This window comes from Plectropomus leopardus, chromosome 4 (genome assembly GCF_026936395.1).
Source record: "Plectropomus leopardus strain MGB_pleo_1.0 chromosome 4, ASM2693639v1, whole genome shotgun sequence".
Taxonomy (NCBI): Eukaryota; Metazoa; Chordata; class Actinopteri; order Perciformes; family Serranidae; genus Plectropomus; species Plectropomus leopardus.
Window position 1 is genome coordinate 34,008,451 of NC_142179.1, and position 16,574 is coordinate 34,025,024.

General features: G+C 38.4%; 1 protein-coding gene across 2 annotated transcripts in view; it reads right to left on the reverse strand.

Annotated features, from left to right (window-relative positions):
- Positions 1 to 4,413: 4,413 nt before the first annotated feature.
- adam28 (ADAM metallopeptidase domain 28) overlaps positions 4,414 to 16,574 on the reverse strand; it is a 28,334-nt gene continuing 16,173 nt past the window's right edge. For both annotated transcript variants that reach the window (XM_042488246.2, XM_088077174.1), the window contains 11 exons: positions 15,780 to 15,957; positions 12,922 to 13,011; positions 11,381 to 11,576; positions 11,132 to 11,237; positions 9,823 to 9,979; positions 9,592 to 9,672; positions 8,008 to 8,101; positions 7,572 to 7,677; positions 7,378 to 7,468; positions 7,194 to 7,286; positions 4,414 to 5,922 (listed from right to left, as the gene is read on the reverse strand). In XM_042488246.2, coding sequence (XP_042344180.2) covers positions 5,890 to 5,922; positions 7,194 to 7,286; positions 7,378 to 7,468; positions 7,572 to 7,677; positions 8,008 to 8,101; positions 9,592 to 9,672; positions 9,823 to 9,979; positions 11,132 to 11,237; positions 11,381 to 11,576; positions 12,922 to 13,011; positions 15,780 to 15,957 — 1,225 coding nt within the window. In that variant the 3' untranslated portion in view covers positions 4,414 to 5,889. The remainder of the gene's footprint in view (positions 5,923 to 7,193; positions 7,287 to 7,377; positions 7,469 to 7,571; positions 7,678 to 8,007; positions 8,102 to 9,591; positions 9,673 to 9,822; positions 9,980 to 11,131; positions 11,238 to 11,380; positions 11,577 to 12,921; positions 13,012 to 15,779; positions 15,958 to 16,574) is intronic.

The window sequence follows — 16,574 nt, forward strand, 5'->3', positions numbered from 1 at the left end:
ACACATCATACTCAACATCATACTTTATTATGTCACTTAAAAATCATCAGAAACTTCATACGATAGTATGTTGCTCAAAAATCATCAAAAATGTCACAATATAGTATGTCACAAAAAAAGTCATAATGTATTACGTGCCTCAAAACTCATCAAAAAACATCATCGTATAGTATGTCACTCAAAAATATATCAAAAATGTCATACTACAATATGTCGCTCAATGGCAATTCTATTCAGAACATCAGTGGTATCCTCACTGAAGGATGGAAGTTTGCATAGCAAGTGTTTAATAAAAGAATCAATGTATTTAGATGCTGGTTCTGTAAGAGGGCCATTACCAGATATAATGGGGCGGCCAGGAGGGTTATCTTTAGGCCCTTTTTGCACTTTGGTTAGTAGGTAGAATGAAGTAATAAGTTCAGCTGAGGAAACAAAATTCATTATTGTTAATATTGACCCTCATCCAGTGCCTCTTTACGTAGAATGTCAAATTGTCAAAATTGTCAAAATGAGTGCTGGGTTGGATACTGTGGGCAAAAATCTAGATTTGGGTTTAAAATTTGTGGACAAATCATCATTAGCAGGAATACAAACATTTGGAAAGTTATGTGTGTGGCCTGCACTGTGGAAATACCATGTTTTCAGATCAAGATTGCAGTAAAAACAAAACAAAAACAAAAATGTCCACTCTAGTATGGAAAGCACTGGTGTTATTGATGGGGGCAAAAGACAGACAAAACAGAATAGTGTTCTTTGTGCAATTCTACATCAGAAAGAAACTGAAAGAACTGAAAGTTCAAGTTATGATCTTGAATTGAAAAAAAATAAACGTTTTCAGATTTTAAATACTTGTACGAAAAGATTAATTTCTGTTTATATATAATTTTGATTTAAATCTGATATTCTTTTGAATAACTTATTTTCAGTTTTCACTTTTATATATTTTCAAAATGTGAGGTCTTAATCTTTTTAGTCATAGATTTTATGTACTCACTTTCAGATCTTTTTTTTCACTTTCAGATCATATTGTTTCAGTATTATCATCTGGCATGGAGGGTGTGGCATCAACTGAGAGGGGCGTGGGATTGTGAGTGACAGCATGACAAAGAAGGCTTGGGGCCCTCCCCAGTTATGTTGCCTTCAGGAAAGGTGGCTACTTTGATAAATATGACTCAGCACTTTCTATACACTGTATTTAGGTGATTTGCAGGGAATAAAGTGATGTTCAGGACAAAGTTATATTTAACAAGCTGTTTTAGACCACTCTTGGCAACTATCAATATATAGGAGCAGTAAAATATCGAGTTTGTGACGATGGGCGCTTTGTATAGCGTTGCGTAGAGGCTGGAGCACCTGTGAACCCAGTGGGAGTTGAGACTCAGAGTGGGGGACACGTCTCGTTCAGCTCTGTGCTGCTTAATCCCCCTAGGGTTCGTAGACAGGAACATCAGATGTGAGATTATAGCCAACTGCAGCCCTGCGGAGAAGGAAAGAGGAGAACAGGTTTCAGATGGGCGAGGGGTCGTGAGAAGTGAGACCTCACGGCAGGTGACTGAATTGATGAGGCACAGATGGTTAACTTAACGAGGTGCATGCAGGTGATTTGTATCCGTGGGAGAGAAGCATGGCCTTGTTCCTGAACTTCAGCTATATTAACTACATTAAAAACATCACAGTATAATATGTTGTTCAAAATAGCATAAAAAAGTCAAAGTATAAAATGTCAACCAAAATGGTATAAGAATGTGATTGTATAATGTGCCATCCAAAATGACATAAAATCTTCAAAGTATAGTATTTCATTCAAAATAGCATAAAAAAGTCATTGTATAGTTTTATGCCCAGCTCGTTCAAGTGCATAACAGAGAAGGGAGGACCACACGGTAACCATTTAAATTAATGACAAATTGATTTAAGGTGACACAACCAAAAAGCAAACTAAGATGTAGGTCAGTAATCTGTGGTGAGGTGTGGTGGTTGGATGCATGAAGTGCTTTGGTGCTAACTTAAACCACAAGGAAACAAAGGACTAAACAAACCAACCAAACAAAATCATGTTGGGTGCCTGAGAGGCACCACCGTTCCAAAGAGAGAGCCATCTTGGAACTGGCCTAGCTTAAATAGACTTGTGGCAGGTGAGGCGAATCCCAACAACGAGGTGGGAGGAGCCGAGCAGGCAGAGAGATCCTGAAAGAAAGAGCACAGGCAGGCCAAACAGGGACTGACAACAGTCCCATGGGAATGAAAAATGTATAGCACAGCATGTTGTACAAAGTAGTATTAATAAAAATTTCAGTGGTGCATGTCCTTCGACATAGCGTAAAAATGTGTGTCATATGTTGTCAAAAGTAGCACAAAAAAGTCATGCTTTAGCATGTCTTTCGAAATACCATAAAACAGTCATAGTATAGCACATTCTCCAAAAATGAATTTAAAATTCATACTATAGCATGGTGTTCCAAATAGCATAAAAAAGCAATAGTTTGACGTTCTACGAAGCATGAAAAAGTCACATTATAGCATGTCATTGAAAATAGTGTAAAAAAAAGTCAAAGTACAGTATGTGTTCCAAAACAGCGTAAACATTTCATGGTAAAGCAGGTGAAGGAGCCCGTCAGGCTGAAGAAGTAGGCCTTTCGGGCTTTCAGGCCGGTGGTCTCCTGCAGCCGCACCAGTTGGCCAGAAGGGCTGCTGCTGAGGGTGTTGCCAAAGCAAAAACCTGGGTGTGGCAGAAGTTTAGGGAGGCTACGGAGGAGGACTTTCGGTCAGCCTCTGAAGTTCTGGCAATCTGTGAATCGTCTCTGGCAGGGCGTGCCTCAGGCTGTGATCAGTAGGGGAGGAGATCTGCTGACTTTCTGATCTGGGGACTTTTGAGTGGTGGAAGGAACACTGTCATCCCTGGAGTAGACAGAGCCTGAGGACTCGGGGGAACCCTCGTCCATATCCCTGGCAGAGGTCGCTGAGGTGGTCAAAAAGCTCTTTAGTGGCAAGGCGCCAGGTGCGGATGACATTCGCCCTGAGATGCTGAAGGCTCTGGACATTGTTGGGCTGTCTTAGCTGACACACCTGTTTAATGTCACGCGGAGGTCAGGTACGGTGCTTCTGAAGCGGCAGACCGGGGTGGTGGTTCCCATTTTCATAAAAAGGGGACAGGAGGATGTGTTCCAATTATCGCGGTATCACACAGCGCAGCCTCCCTAGCAGAGTCTACTCCAGGGTGCTGGAAAGGATCAGCGCTATTGTCGAACCTCAGATTGAGGAGTAACAGTGCGGATTCCGTCCTGGTTGAGGAAAAGTGGACCAGCTCTTTACCCTAGTGAGGCTGCTGGAGGGGTTGTGGACGTTTGCCCACCCAGTCTACACATGCTTTGTGGACTTGGAGAAGGCCTATGACTTTTGTAACAAGTTAGCGGATGTGTTAAAAAGATTTCAGCTCTATAAGCCTCTTGATGATTTACTATGATCAGGATATTTTGAAGTTTGGAAAATAAATCGTCTACAAATGCAGATTTATTGAAATGAGTTGCGCCCAATTTAAGCAGTCATTACCAAATTTTATGCATCACCTAAGGTATGAGTGATGACTATAGATAGTGTAAACCGAGTTTTGTATGAATCCATGTGGCTTATTATGAGGTATATAATGTTCGCATTTCTGCCGCCCTCTAGTGGCAGAATATACAAAGACTGCTTAGCGAAGCTTGGAAAAAGCATCTGCACATGTGCACCAAGTTTGGTTACAATTGCCTACGTCATTTTTATTCATGAGTATTTATGTTAAATTGAACTTTAAGACAAATATTTAAAAAAAACAACTGACAAAAAAAAAACAAATGAATAGACAAATCAAAATTTCTCTGCTGCTTGTAGATAAGCAATGTCTGTAGACGGTCCTACCAAAATTACAGGACAGCAGGGCCAGTGGTCTGGGACTAGTTTGCGAAAGAGAGATTTAGGGAAAACTGAAGAAAAGTGACAAAACGTTAAAAAAAAAGTAAACAGAGGACCATAAATTAAAGGTAGAGATGAACTGAGAGATTAATGTGTTGAAAGAATTTTGACTCTAAGCCAAGCTGTTTTCCAGATAATTGCATAAATGTAAATTTGATTGTTACAGCCCCACATCGAGGTCACAGAGTGTCATCAGAATTTGCAACCAGCCTGCCAATTTTGGTGAGGATTTGTTTTAAGGTTTTTGCTGCCTGAACATTTTTAGATGAGAAAACAAAGAAGAGGAACAAAGAAAGAAAGAAAGAGAAAATAATTTGAACAAAAACAACAGGGCTCCAGCAGCATGTGATGTTGCTTGGACCCCTAAAAAAGGCACATGCTTAACACACAAACATAAGGTAAATGTGTTTAAAAAAATAAAATAAATAATTAAAAAGTATAAAAAAAAGAGTTGCTTAAAAGTTTAGTTTTTGCACACAATGTATTTTTTTTTTTTTTTTTTACAAAATAATAACATTTACCCATTTTTAAATTACATGAAGTATTTCCACGTGATAACCCTATGCCATTTCTTTCACTGACATTGGAGTAAATGTCTTGCTTGAGGGCAAGCTGTTCAAGCAGAGAGGAGCAATATTCAGTCATGGACCTTTAAACATCAAAATTACTATCACCTGGGTTACGGACCTCTTTAACACAGCTCAGGACTGACACATAGTGTTTTTTACCAACCATGGCTAAATTTCAACATATACAGTAATCGTTATGGTGACTGAAATCTTTGCTGCTTTGTACACTCACATTTTACTAGTAACAAGGTTTTGGTTAGTAATGCTACAACATTTAGGCATTAAGACATTTAAGGAATGCAACCTTTAAAAAAACCCACCACCTCCAGCTTCAGTACTGAATGTGAAAGCTGAATATAGACCTCACAGAGTGTGTTGTTATGTAGCTGTTCACATGGTGAACTTTTGAACAAGCAACACTATGGCAAATGTGTTTTTTAAAAATGTATTTACCAGATTAGTAATAATTAATTAAAACCAACTGTAGTTCACTGATTGAATTGGAAATTAATTTTTTCAATTATTCAACATGCTGTATTTTCATCTTAACACTGCGTTCTGCCATTACAATCTCACAGGCAGGTTATGGTTAGCTTAATGCTAACTATAACCCACTGTCTTCAAACGAAAATTTCACAACTTTTTCAATTTCACAACCGTGCACTTTTTGGGAAAAAAAGCGCGAGTCATCATTTCTCTAGATGTGCCACAGCTGACAGGTAACTGAGACGTGCCTGAGCAGCAGCTGGGTAACTGCAACCCTAATCAAATCCTTGTTTGTTTTCTGAAATTGCAGAGTTGGTATTTCCATTAGATTTGGATAATGCAGATATAATGCACCAGAGTGCCAGAAATGTTAGACCAGCTTAATTAAAGTGGCTCAGGATGTTTTCGAGGCTTGAAAGTATAACATGAAATATCAACAACCTACTGCAGTCAATGAATACTGTTTGAAAATAAAAATCCAGTCCAGGTATTCCGTACCATTTTTTGACAAAATAACATGTATAAAATGATATGGCTCACAATCAGGGCCAGAGCTGTTTCTAGTTGTGTCAGCCCTAACCCTGTACAATAAAAAAGTGCTTAAAAAACAAAAAAAGTTAATCCCTGTAATAACAAGTCCTCAGTGCATGGCATGCAAGTAACAATGTAAAGTCCAGTCTGTCCGTCCTGCACGCTGCACGCCGCTGGTGCAAACAATCAGACAGCGCTGCAGTGAAAAAGACTGCAGAGGAAACAGACAAGACAGGACGGCTTTAATAAAAACTCAACTCTGCTTTTCTGGATTACGAGCAGCTGCTCGTTAGGGACGGTGGACAAAGGTGAGTCTCATTAGGTTTACTGATGGCTGGCACTGTGTCCAAAGTCAGACCTTTGGTGGAGGGACTGGCCTCAGAGCCTAGAGGACAAAACAAACACACATTCAATGTATAAACTTTAAGGAATATTGACATTTTGTGAAAACTCCTTTGTTTTTTTGCCAAGAGTTAGATGAGAAGAGTGATACCACTTGTGTGCTAAATAATAAGCTACAGACAATAGCCAGTTAGCTTAGTTTACCATAAAGGCTGGAAGTAGAGGGAAACAGTTAGCCTCGCTCTGTCCGTCTGCTGTAACGTCTACTAGTGCCTCTTAAAATCACTGCGGTTGTTTTTTTTGCTGTGCTGGACTTTTTCTTTCTGATGGATTAAAGGAGCTCTGTGCAATATTTAAAATATAAGTGTTATTTGGACATGGTTCTCAATATGGCTAAGCTGCTAACGCCATAAACAGCACTAACAACAGCACTGCTGACGGCTAACAGTGCTGACGGCCAACAGTGCTGACGGCCAACAGTGCTGACGGCCAACAGTGCTGACGGCCAACAGTGCTGACGGCGAACAGTGTGGCATTCATGAAATTGTTCTTGGAGTGATCCAAACAATATCGTTTGCCACTTTTGTTGTCTTTACAGCTGTAGTGTGGACTCCACCATCCAATTGTGTTGGAGTGATTTTTATCGTTATCGTTCTTGGTGTGGATGGACTTTAACCTCCATAACATGTAACAGATATGAGTGTGTATCTTTGCATTCAAGTCTTTGCAGCAAACATAAAATACCAAAAAAATATGTGCCTTGTGCTACAATACAATGTATACAACTTGTATGTAAAGTTATAAAAATATTTGTATAATGCTACAATGTAAAACACAATATATACCTAACTAGGAATAAGAAATATGTATAATATATATGATAAGTGAAACATATGTTAAACATATGTTTAGGAGTGATTAAATATATAAGAGTTAGATACATAATGCACAGTTGAGTGTAATCTAATCATTGCACCAATAATTGTACAGTTAAGATAGTGTTATGAAGAATTATTTGACCTTTATAATATATATAAATGCATTTAGCATGATTAGTCAGATCAGAGATTTAAGCAAAAGGAGAAATATAAAACCTAAAATCTTGCCTGTGCTTTTGTTTTGCGGCTTTAAAAAGAACACACAGAGAAACACATGGCATCCCAGCTGGTACCAGTTTAAATGACATAGTTCACACCAGATCACCCCATTCCTGGTGAGGAAGACTTTGATTACATCACATCAAAAGTTGAGTTTTTTTTGAGACAGCGTCAGAGGCCTATGAGCTGTGTGTAATGAGGCAGGAATCACTGGTACCTGGCGTGCAGCAGTGTAGCTCTGGCCTGGTTTTGGTCTGTTCCCTGCTGGTGGTGGTGGAGGCGGAGCTCCTTTGGGCTTTGGCCTTCCAGCCTTAAATTTCAAGTATAAAGTGAATGCATTACATAGTTAAATTACATATCCAGACTCATTATCTGTATCACTGTATATCCTATCATATTACCTGCACCGGCTTAGGTTGACCAGGAGCTGGTGCACTCGCCATGCGGTGAGCGGAGCTGTTCACTGCTGTCGGCTTCCTCCGGCTGTGTGCACTGTTATAAAATGAAAGAATTCATTTATTTTCAACTCTTGTTAAAGGGCATTTTCAGTGACACATCTAAACCAAGACCTACAACAGGGTTGATGATTACTTACGTTGGCAACATGGTATTTTGCCGTCTTTTCCAGAAGCAGCCTATCACACCAGCAATGATACCTAAAACCACTAGTAGAACTACCACTATGATGGCGATCGTTGGTCCTGCAGAAATGGAATAGAAATCAGTACTGTTTTTGTTTGGTTTTTACCACATTTCCTATACCCATCAGTTAAAGCCTGTGCTAAAGCTCGTTTTGTATTGTTCTGTTTTGCTGTCTTTAGTTTCACTATGTCATTGTTTGTCTCTCTTGACTATTGCTGTGCTTGTTTTCGCTTGTTGTGTTGTCACTGCAGTTCATAATTTAAAAAAAAAAGGAAATCAGTGTTGCTTCGGTGCAGCAGTGCTACGTCAGTGATTCAAATTCAACGTTGATTGTGCAGAAAGCACACATATTTTTTATACCGTTATGAACAACTGTTGGAAGGTCCTACCTGAAGTACTGGGACTTGGATCTGCATCCTCGGACTCGCAGTAAGGAGGCATCCACCCCGGCTCACACTGACACTCACTTCTGTGGTTGCACACCTGAAGAACACAACAAAAATCCTGTCCTTAACAGCTTTTATCACATGCTCTGTTTAATAGCCCCTGCTATTACATAGCACCATTAAAAGACTACGTCACCCACAAAATGACTATTTTTATATTGATTACTGATATTTCTCTCACATTGTCTCCGCGGAGAATGGAGATTCCAAAAACTGAGAAAATTTTTGATGAAATGAAGTAAACGGGGCCGTGTGTAACTAAAGCAAAACTATATTTTTATGTTTTTAAGGCTGCATGGGTCGTGCAATAACGTCATGGTGGTCATTTTGTATATATTCTTTAATCTTTTATCTTTTTTCTTACGTTTATGGATTGTATGTGGTTCCGTGTAATATGGGTAAAGTGCAATATGTGTTCAAGCGCTTTTCTATTTTGCTGTATGCTTTTCTGTTTACATGCTTTTCTGTTTACATATGGATTGTGTTTGTTTCTGTTGTTTTATTTATTGATTCTTCTGTGGAGGAAGAGAAATGCGTGCAGCACTTTGAGTCCAAGACAAATTTCCCCAAAGGGGAAGTATCATATCGTGTATCATATCGTATATCAGGACATCTGTTTATAAACTCTCATGCAACTTGTGCAGTATAATCAAAGTCTTATTCATCCACTCACACGCTCAGTATTTCCTAAACACATGCATTTCTGCAAAAATCTTACTTTTAAAAAAATTTCAGTTTGCTTCTGTAAAAAGTGGACCCCTTTTATGCCCCATCATCTAGAATTTTCAACCTTTTTGGATTCATTCACCATGGAGGGTTGTGAGAAAAAAGTTTCCTTTGCAGATTCAACTGGGTTATTTTATGGATGAAATATTCCCTTTACTACAACATCCAAAACTAACCATTTTTTTGGTCTATCAAACATATTTATTAACTCTTTATAACATATAAAATTTATTCATAACTCACATATTGCAATATTGTTTGTGCTGCCACTTTTTCCACCAATTTTATCACAAAGGAGATTTATATGACTAATATTTAGTAGTCAGATTGAACATTCAGCCTCAAATATTTTATATTCAACATGGCTTTTTGCAGTCTGCAAGTGTGTGGATCAGCCTGATTTAGTACCTGTATCATTTAAAAGATTATTTTCAGACAAATTTAGTAATTCACACATATCCAACACCAGACTTGTAAATCATGTGCATCCTCTTACAGGATTTAAAACAACTCTGTCAATTCTTCATCAGATACAAGGAAGCTCAGTTGTGGAGTAAATACTGTTGTATTGGAACACAAGTCTGTCTCAATCTTTAAATTTGGGTAATTGCGTTTTGTCCTCTTTTTAGCAGTAGAAAGAATGTCATGCCTGCTAGACACATTTCAGGTGTACTTTCTTTAATTTTGTATTAGCATGCTTTGCTCTTATTTATCAGTTTTCTTCTGCAACCGCACCACTAGATGCCACTAAACAACAACAAAAAATAAAATAAATTCTGAGCCATGTTGGCATGTACTTACAGCATGGCCTCTGCATTTTGCTGAACAGTTTGTATTTCTGTATGCTGTCTCAAGCTCCACACACTCATTCTGGCTGCAAACCTTAATAAACAAAAAGTGACAAAGACGGTGCATACTTTGATATATGCTGCAGACTGAATGCCGCAAGTTGATTGTGGTAAAATCATGAGCACAAAACATATTTACAGAATGAATAAGCGTATTTTTAAAAAAGCTAACAGAGCTTCTTACCATTCCATCCCCACATTTAGTCCCAGTGTCCACCTGGCCGTAATCTTTGGTGTAGTCGTCGAAGAAAGATGCCCTGCAGACACCGATGGAGACCATGCGGCCATAGTTTGGGTTGGCATTACCGCCCTGGCAGAATAGCTTCCCACACATCACGTCTCTAAACAGTAGGAGGGGGTCAAAATATGTGCCCATATTCACTTCAGAGCCAATTCAAACTAATTCTTCAAATGAATGAACTCAGTAAACATTTATTCCAACACAAATACTTGACTGATAAGCATTCTAAAGTACAACAAAGTTTTAGGGCCACATTGAGGAAAATCCTTTTTTTTCTGAGACTAGAAAAAGTCATAATACTATGAGAAAAAAGTTGAGAAAAAAAAGATTTAATGTTAGTAATACTATTAGTTAATTAAATTATCAAGTCAGAGTCAGAATTTTACACACACACTGTGGCAAGGTTTGGCACAGTACAACACAGAAACGAAACTGGGGACAGTGATTGCCAAGGGGTCGTCTGTGTTTTCGCCTGTTTGTTGGTAATATGTTTATTTCCGTGATATAATATTCTCTTTCTCATAAAATTACAACTTTATTCTCGTAAAATTATGACTTAATTCTTGTAATATTACAAGTGTATTCTCATAAAATTACGAGTTTTTTCTTGTAAAACTATGACTTTATACACAAAACATTTTAAGTTTATTCTACTAAAATTAAGACTTTTTTCATAAAACTATTAGTTTATTCTCAAAATTACGAATTTATACTAATACTATGACTTTATTCTCGAAATCCTTTTTTTCCTAACATGGCCCTTGTCCTCTATCATATTAAAGGGACAGATCAACCCAAAATTACTTGATGCTTTTTGGAACCAATATTACAATGTAAACCTCACATTCTACTGTAAAACACTGTCATACATTTAATGGCAATATACTTTTGAAGTAATTTACAGTAGTGACACTGTAAAACTACAGTGAACTGGCAACTACAGCTGCCAGTAATTTACTGCAGTTTTACGGGAAGACTTAATACAGTGGAAATTTCTGTAAAAATACAGCTAAATTATAACAGTAGTATACAGTTTTCCCAAAATACAGTAAATCTTAAGCTTTTTGGAGCCAGTATTACACTGTAAACCTCAAACTCTACTGCAGGATACTGTAAGAAATTTAACGGCAATATACTGTTGAAGTACAAGGTAATATAATGGTAGAATGGTGGCAACTACAGCTGCCAGTAGTTTAGTGAAATTTTATGGGAAAATGTATTACAGTGCACTCTATGTCTTGCTGAGACTCACTCTCGCTGGCAGGGGATGTACTGGTCCCTTGAGGGACGTCTGCAGTAGCCATAGTAGACTCCTCTTACGTTATGGTTATAGCAGCCTGAAGTGGCCTCTGTAGCACCTGATGACATGAGAGGATTACATGCAGATTTATAAGGTAGATCTAGGATAGTTATCCTATTTTTATATTGTCTCTTTCCTTAACAAAATATTGTAATATATGAAACAAAACATTACAACCAATATGTGTGACAATATACTCACTTGATCCATACATCCTGACACACTGGTTTGTCTTCTGTGGACACTGGCCATTATAGCAGTATCCCAGGTCTCCATCGCACGGAAGGCCATTCACAGCAAAGACATCCTCAGGACAGGTGGCGCTCTTCCCATCGCAGTACTCTGACACATCACAGTCATCCTGCTTCCTGCGGCACTCGTTGGTCCGAGGTGAGATCTGTGTGGAAGGGTAATGGTATGTTTGATCACATTATATATATCATGTCATAGATTACTCAATGTGTAATGCTTTACAAGCTTCCGGGGATGTAAAGCACTGTGAAATTGTCTCGGTGTATGAATTGTGCCAGATAAATAATCCTTCTGTGCCTGGGTTGTGCTGGAGGAGGGTAAATACACCTGCACTCTTACAGACACCATTTTTTATTTTCTTAATTATTTTTTTAAAAAGTTTTTTGGGGGGCTTCGATTGCCTTTAGTGTACAGGACAGCTTGAGCGTGAAAGAGGGGGAGAGGGCAAAGATCACGGTCACTGTAAGCATATGAATGCAATATCTCATGAAGACCTCTGAGAAATTCTTCAAAGTTGGAGCAAATGTCCACTTATACTCAACAAAGAACTAATTAGGTGTTGGTGGTAAAAGCTCAAGAACACATTTGCACACATTTACATTTGCTAATTATGAAAAAAAAAATCCCACAAATGTCTAATAAGGTAAAATGATGAAGTGTCGACATTTTATATCCTAAAGGATATAAATGTCACTTCACTGTGACATCATGATTTTCAACAAAAACACTTTACTGACTATTATTCAACCTCAGAAACAGAAGGGGAGACGTATTTGAAGCGTCCAGGTTTTAAATTTTTTTTAGTGTCTCGGCAGCAACATCCATATTTAAGGATGTCACTACTGTCATGGCTATACATTAGTCTATGCAGACATGAATGTTAACTGCAACTCAATTGGCATACAACTATGAGGCAGAAATTTTAGTTTGTGTCTGTAACTGATAACCCATTATGAAAATCAATCAGTTGATCAATCAGTCAATACCTAAAATATTTAAGATAAATAAACATTTTTTCTCTCATTAAAAACCCAGACATAACATTGTCTAAAGTTTGTCTGTTGGACACAGCATGCCTCTGACTTCACAGTAAAGCAAGTTAGGGCTAGTGTGTGTGTTTAGTGGAGGCTTCAAGTTTCCACATCACTCTTGTGTAAACTGCATACTGAACTACAAATGGCTTCAAACTGTTTGTGCTGTCACAAAATCAACTCATACATTCAGGTCTTACAAACTCTGGATTGTGAGGACAGACATCAATGTGAGGCAACAAGAGGTAAACACTTTTTGACTGGAGGGGACTTAAAAAATGCTGTATTTTTCTTTTTCTCTAATAAGTTCAAATGTTTGTAATGCCTTAAATGCCCACTAGAGGGCTGTAGCAGAGCAGACACTAGGATTACAGTACCTAGAGAAGATGTCATGCAAATAATATATTTAAGTATGTCCTTGAAACATACACAAAAGTTTATTTATTCATATCTACTCACCTTACAGTCGTCACAGCACTCGCCATCAGCACACTGTGCGCCCTCCTTCAGGGTGCAGGTAGTGGCGTTGCAGCATGGGTTGATGCACTCCTGTGAGGACAACAGAGAACTCATTAGGCTGCCAATCATTTGCACCAGCCAAATGCTGACTTAAAATGCAAGTGGCTGCTAGATTTGCTTCACTTACCGGCAAAAACACAATCTATTGAGTTGCTGGTAGATTTTGCAGTCTAGCTGCCACAGTGGCAGGTAGACCAAAAAAGTTCATTTCCTACCCTGATGCCACTCCTTTTCTTTATTAGGTTGTGTTATACTTCCTTGTGCTATGTTCCCCTCAGGAATGTGCCTGCATTTTTAGAGATCCTTTAAGGCGTGTATTTCTCCTCAAATAAAAAAGTTTAAAACTTTGGCATATACTGTGAAAACAATTGATCTGAGCTGACAGTTTCTAAGAACTATTACTTCTTTTCATTTTTCTATGATACAAAATTTCCAGATGATTTGAAGAAAATCTTTGTGATGTTGTATCATAGATACCACCAAAACTATATGGTAAAGGCTGCCATACATGACTTAAAGGATCATCCTCTCTATATGATCCTCAAAAAAGTGATATAGCAGCAAACCGCCATATGCTTTGTGAAGATATAGTGGTGTTATGGTGTCCAAAGCAGAAAATGAAGTCATACTTCCTGTTCCTGTTTTCTGTGGTACAAAGTATTTCTGCACATGCATGTTGGATCATGTGAGCCACATGTGTATGTCCCACTGCCCCTCAAAACCCCCAGGTTAACAGCTCTCAGCACTGCTGCTGTTGTTAGCAATGTTCGCTTTGTTAGTGTCATTAGCTGCCAGCTGCCGGCTCAGCCACCTCCATGTTGAGAACCATGTGTAGAAAACATCTGAATGACCTAACTCTCCTAACTCTTTATTTTTGCTCAAAATTACACAAACATTACATTTACTATGGGTTTCTCCTTTGAAAATTAGAGTTTTGACTAAAATCTCAATATTCAATGAGGTGCTATCTCTTAAAGGGCAGGAATTTGGCACTCCAGCTGAACACTACCTTATTTTGGGTGGGATGATGGGGTTGGGGTGCAACCAAGCCTATTCAGAGCTTGGGTTTGTAATTTGTGCTTGTGCTGAATACCAGCAGAGGCACAAACAGGTCTGAACATATTCACAGCTCTTCTCCTTTGAGTGAACTTGGCCAAAATGACTAGTTAAGAGCTATTTGCCACATGACAACTTATTATGATGGAATGTAGAAAATGCATCATTAGTCCATTTGCCAGCAATAAATGTTGATGAGGGTTTGTAAACTGTGGATGCTCATTGTAAATATTCAAATCAATTCAGTTCATATTGATTGATAACATACTTCTGTATGACAAAAAAAGTCTTAATTAAATAACTGTACTATGTGCCTGCAAAATTCTGTTCCTCCAGGATTTCACAGGATGTTTTTGGCATTGTTGCATTATGGAATGCTTGTATTCATAGCAGTTTTTCTAAATAAAAAAAAAAAACAATGCATGTTGCTGCGCTTGAGGAATGTTTTTGCAACAAAAAATAAAAATTGCTATGGTGTCTTGGATTCGGTGCCTTTAATTGTGAGCATTCAGTGTCCTGCCCTGTCTGCCTGGTTAGCACGAGCTCACACACAAGCAGCAGCCAACATCCAACACTGAGCCCTCAGACAGTCATGGACAGAAAACCATGAGGCAGGATTTCTTTAACCTGCTGAAACATTTAACCTTGTGGTAGGGGCTAGAAATCAGAGACAGGAGATCAACTCCAAACTGATCTCCCTGTCTCTGACACCCAGTGGGCAGGTTAGAAATTTAGGTGTTTTCTTGGATTCAGAATTAAATTTCACAAGCCATATTACGAGTATGCCTAGGACAGCATTTTACTAACTAAAAACATTTCTAAACTTTTTTTTTTGTGGTCTTTTTCTTTTCAGGTAGTTTTTTTTGTATGTTTTACTTATTTGTTGCACATTTTTAGGTCATTGCTTTTTCAGCTGCTTATTGCCGTCAGCCCATGTTTTTGACAGAAATCATTTGCTCAGGTTTCAAAGGGTTAAAGAGGAACAATAACTGAAGTAGTGTAAACTTTTAAAATAGCCTAATCAGCGAGCAGATTGTAGGTTAGCTGAGGTTAACTGAATATCAGCCCAATTAAAATATAGCTGTTTCTGAGCCAGCATGTATGGGCTTATGGACAATGGCGCTGAAAGGACAATCCAAACATCTTTAAGAGTTTTAAGACCTCACATGCATTCATTGTGTTAGTCTGTGTTGATGAGTCTGTTTTGATTCACGTGGATAATAAGACAGACGATGATTTAGGGATAGATGTGTCAGTGCATGTCGAACAGCCTCATTTCAAAATACCTCCAGGCAAATAACTATCCAAAAGAGTCTAGATCAGACAAGGACAACAAGATGTTGAGGCTCACTCCCAGCAATAGCAGCCTTGAGACACATAATAAATCACAGTTTTGAAACCAGTGCAGGGAGTGCATTTCACACAGAATGCTTTTTCATATTGCTACAATGTATAATTTATGGAATAATTTGCATAGCCTCTGCTTAACCAAAGTAGATCACCAAGACGTATGCTGCTAGAGAGTGCATAACAGTGTTGTCCAACAGCTAAAGCTTGACCTTGTTACTTTCAGTTGTAAGTAAATTACATCACTCTGATTCGCAAACACATTTGTGCAAGGTAATCCCCCCCATCCCCCCTCTTTTCAAATATACTTCTAATTATATATAAATATGGCTTTTCACTATATACATATGTTTGTAAATCTGGGCCTTGAAGTACTCTAAAGAAACTTCATTTACCTCCACACTGCCACAGTCACAATGCTCTCCTCTCTCCACAAAGCCGTTCCCGCAGACTGAAGGAGCCTCCAGAGTTCTGTAGTCGGGTTTGTCCAGCAGGCAGCCGGGGGTGCGGCTGATGAGGTATTTCTCGTAGTTGTTGCTGCTGCAGCTGCTAAAAGTCCGAGGAACATTCCAGCTGAGGATATAAACAACACGTTTTCCTTGTCAAGTCTAAAGTCACATTCTCTGAAAGACAGAACTTTTAATGATGCCTTATTCTCCTCTACTTCTTTTAGCTTTACAACAAAGCCTCCAGGGAAATGTTTTTGAGTGAATCTAGCTTTTGTCATTTGTCTTTTTCACAGCAGACATTATAACCTGAAACAAATAAATGCTTTTATTGTTTACACCTGAGCTCACCAGAACACCTTCTGTTAAAAGAGTAATCCAGTGATTTAGAATTGCACTTAAATAACAATGTCAGACTCACAATAGACATTTTAGAACAAAATGAAGGTTACAATATTGTAAGCCTGGTTCTACACTACAGTGCAGATGAGGTACCTTTACTGACCCTCCTGGACTCTGAGTAATACTCCTGTCCAAATTATGAGCATTCATTTCCCCACTGAAAGTTGCATAAATACAGCCAGTCCATCAGGATGCATCTACCAAGTACGTTCAGACCCTGAATATGACACGGTCAGCTACACTGTAAAATCTGACAAGTTGATTTCACTTAAAGTCTGGGTAAAGTGATAATTAAAATGTGTTCCGAGTTTGTCACATCACAGAAAGATGTGTTATTAAACA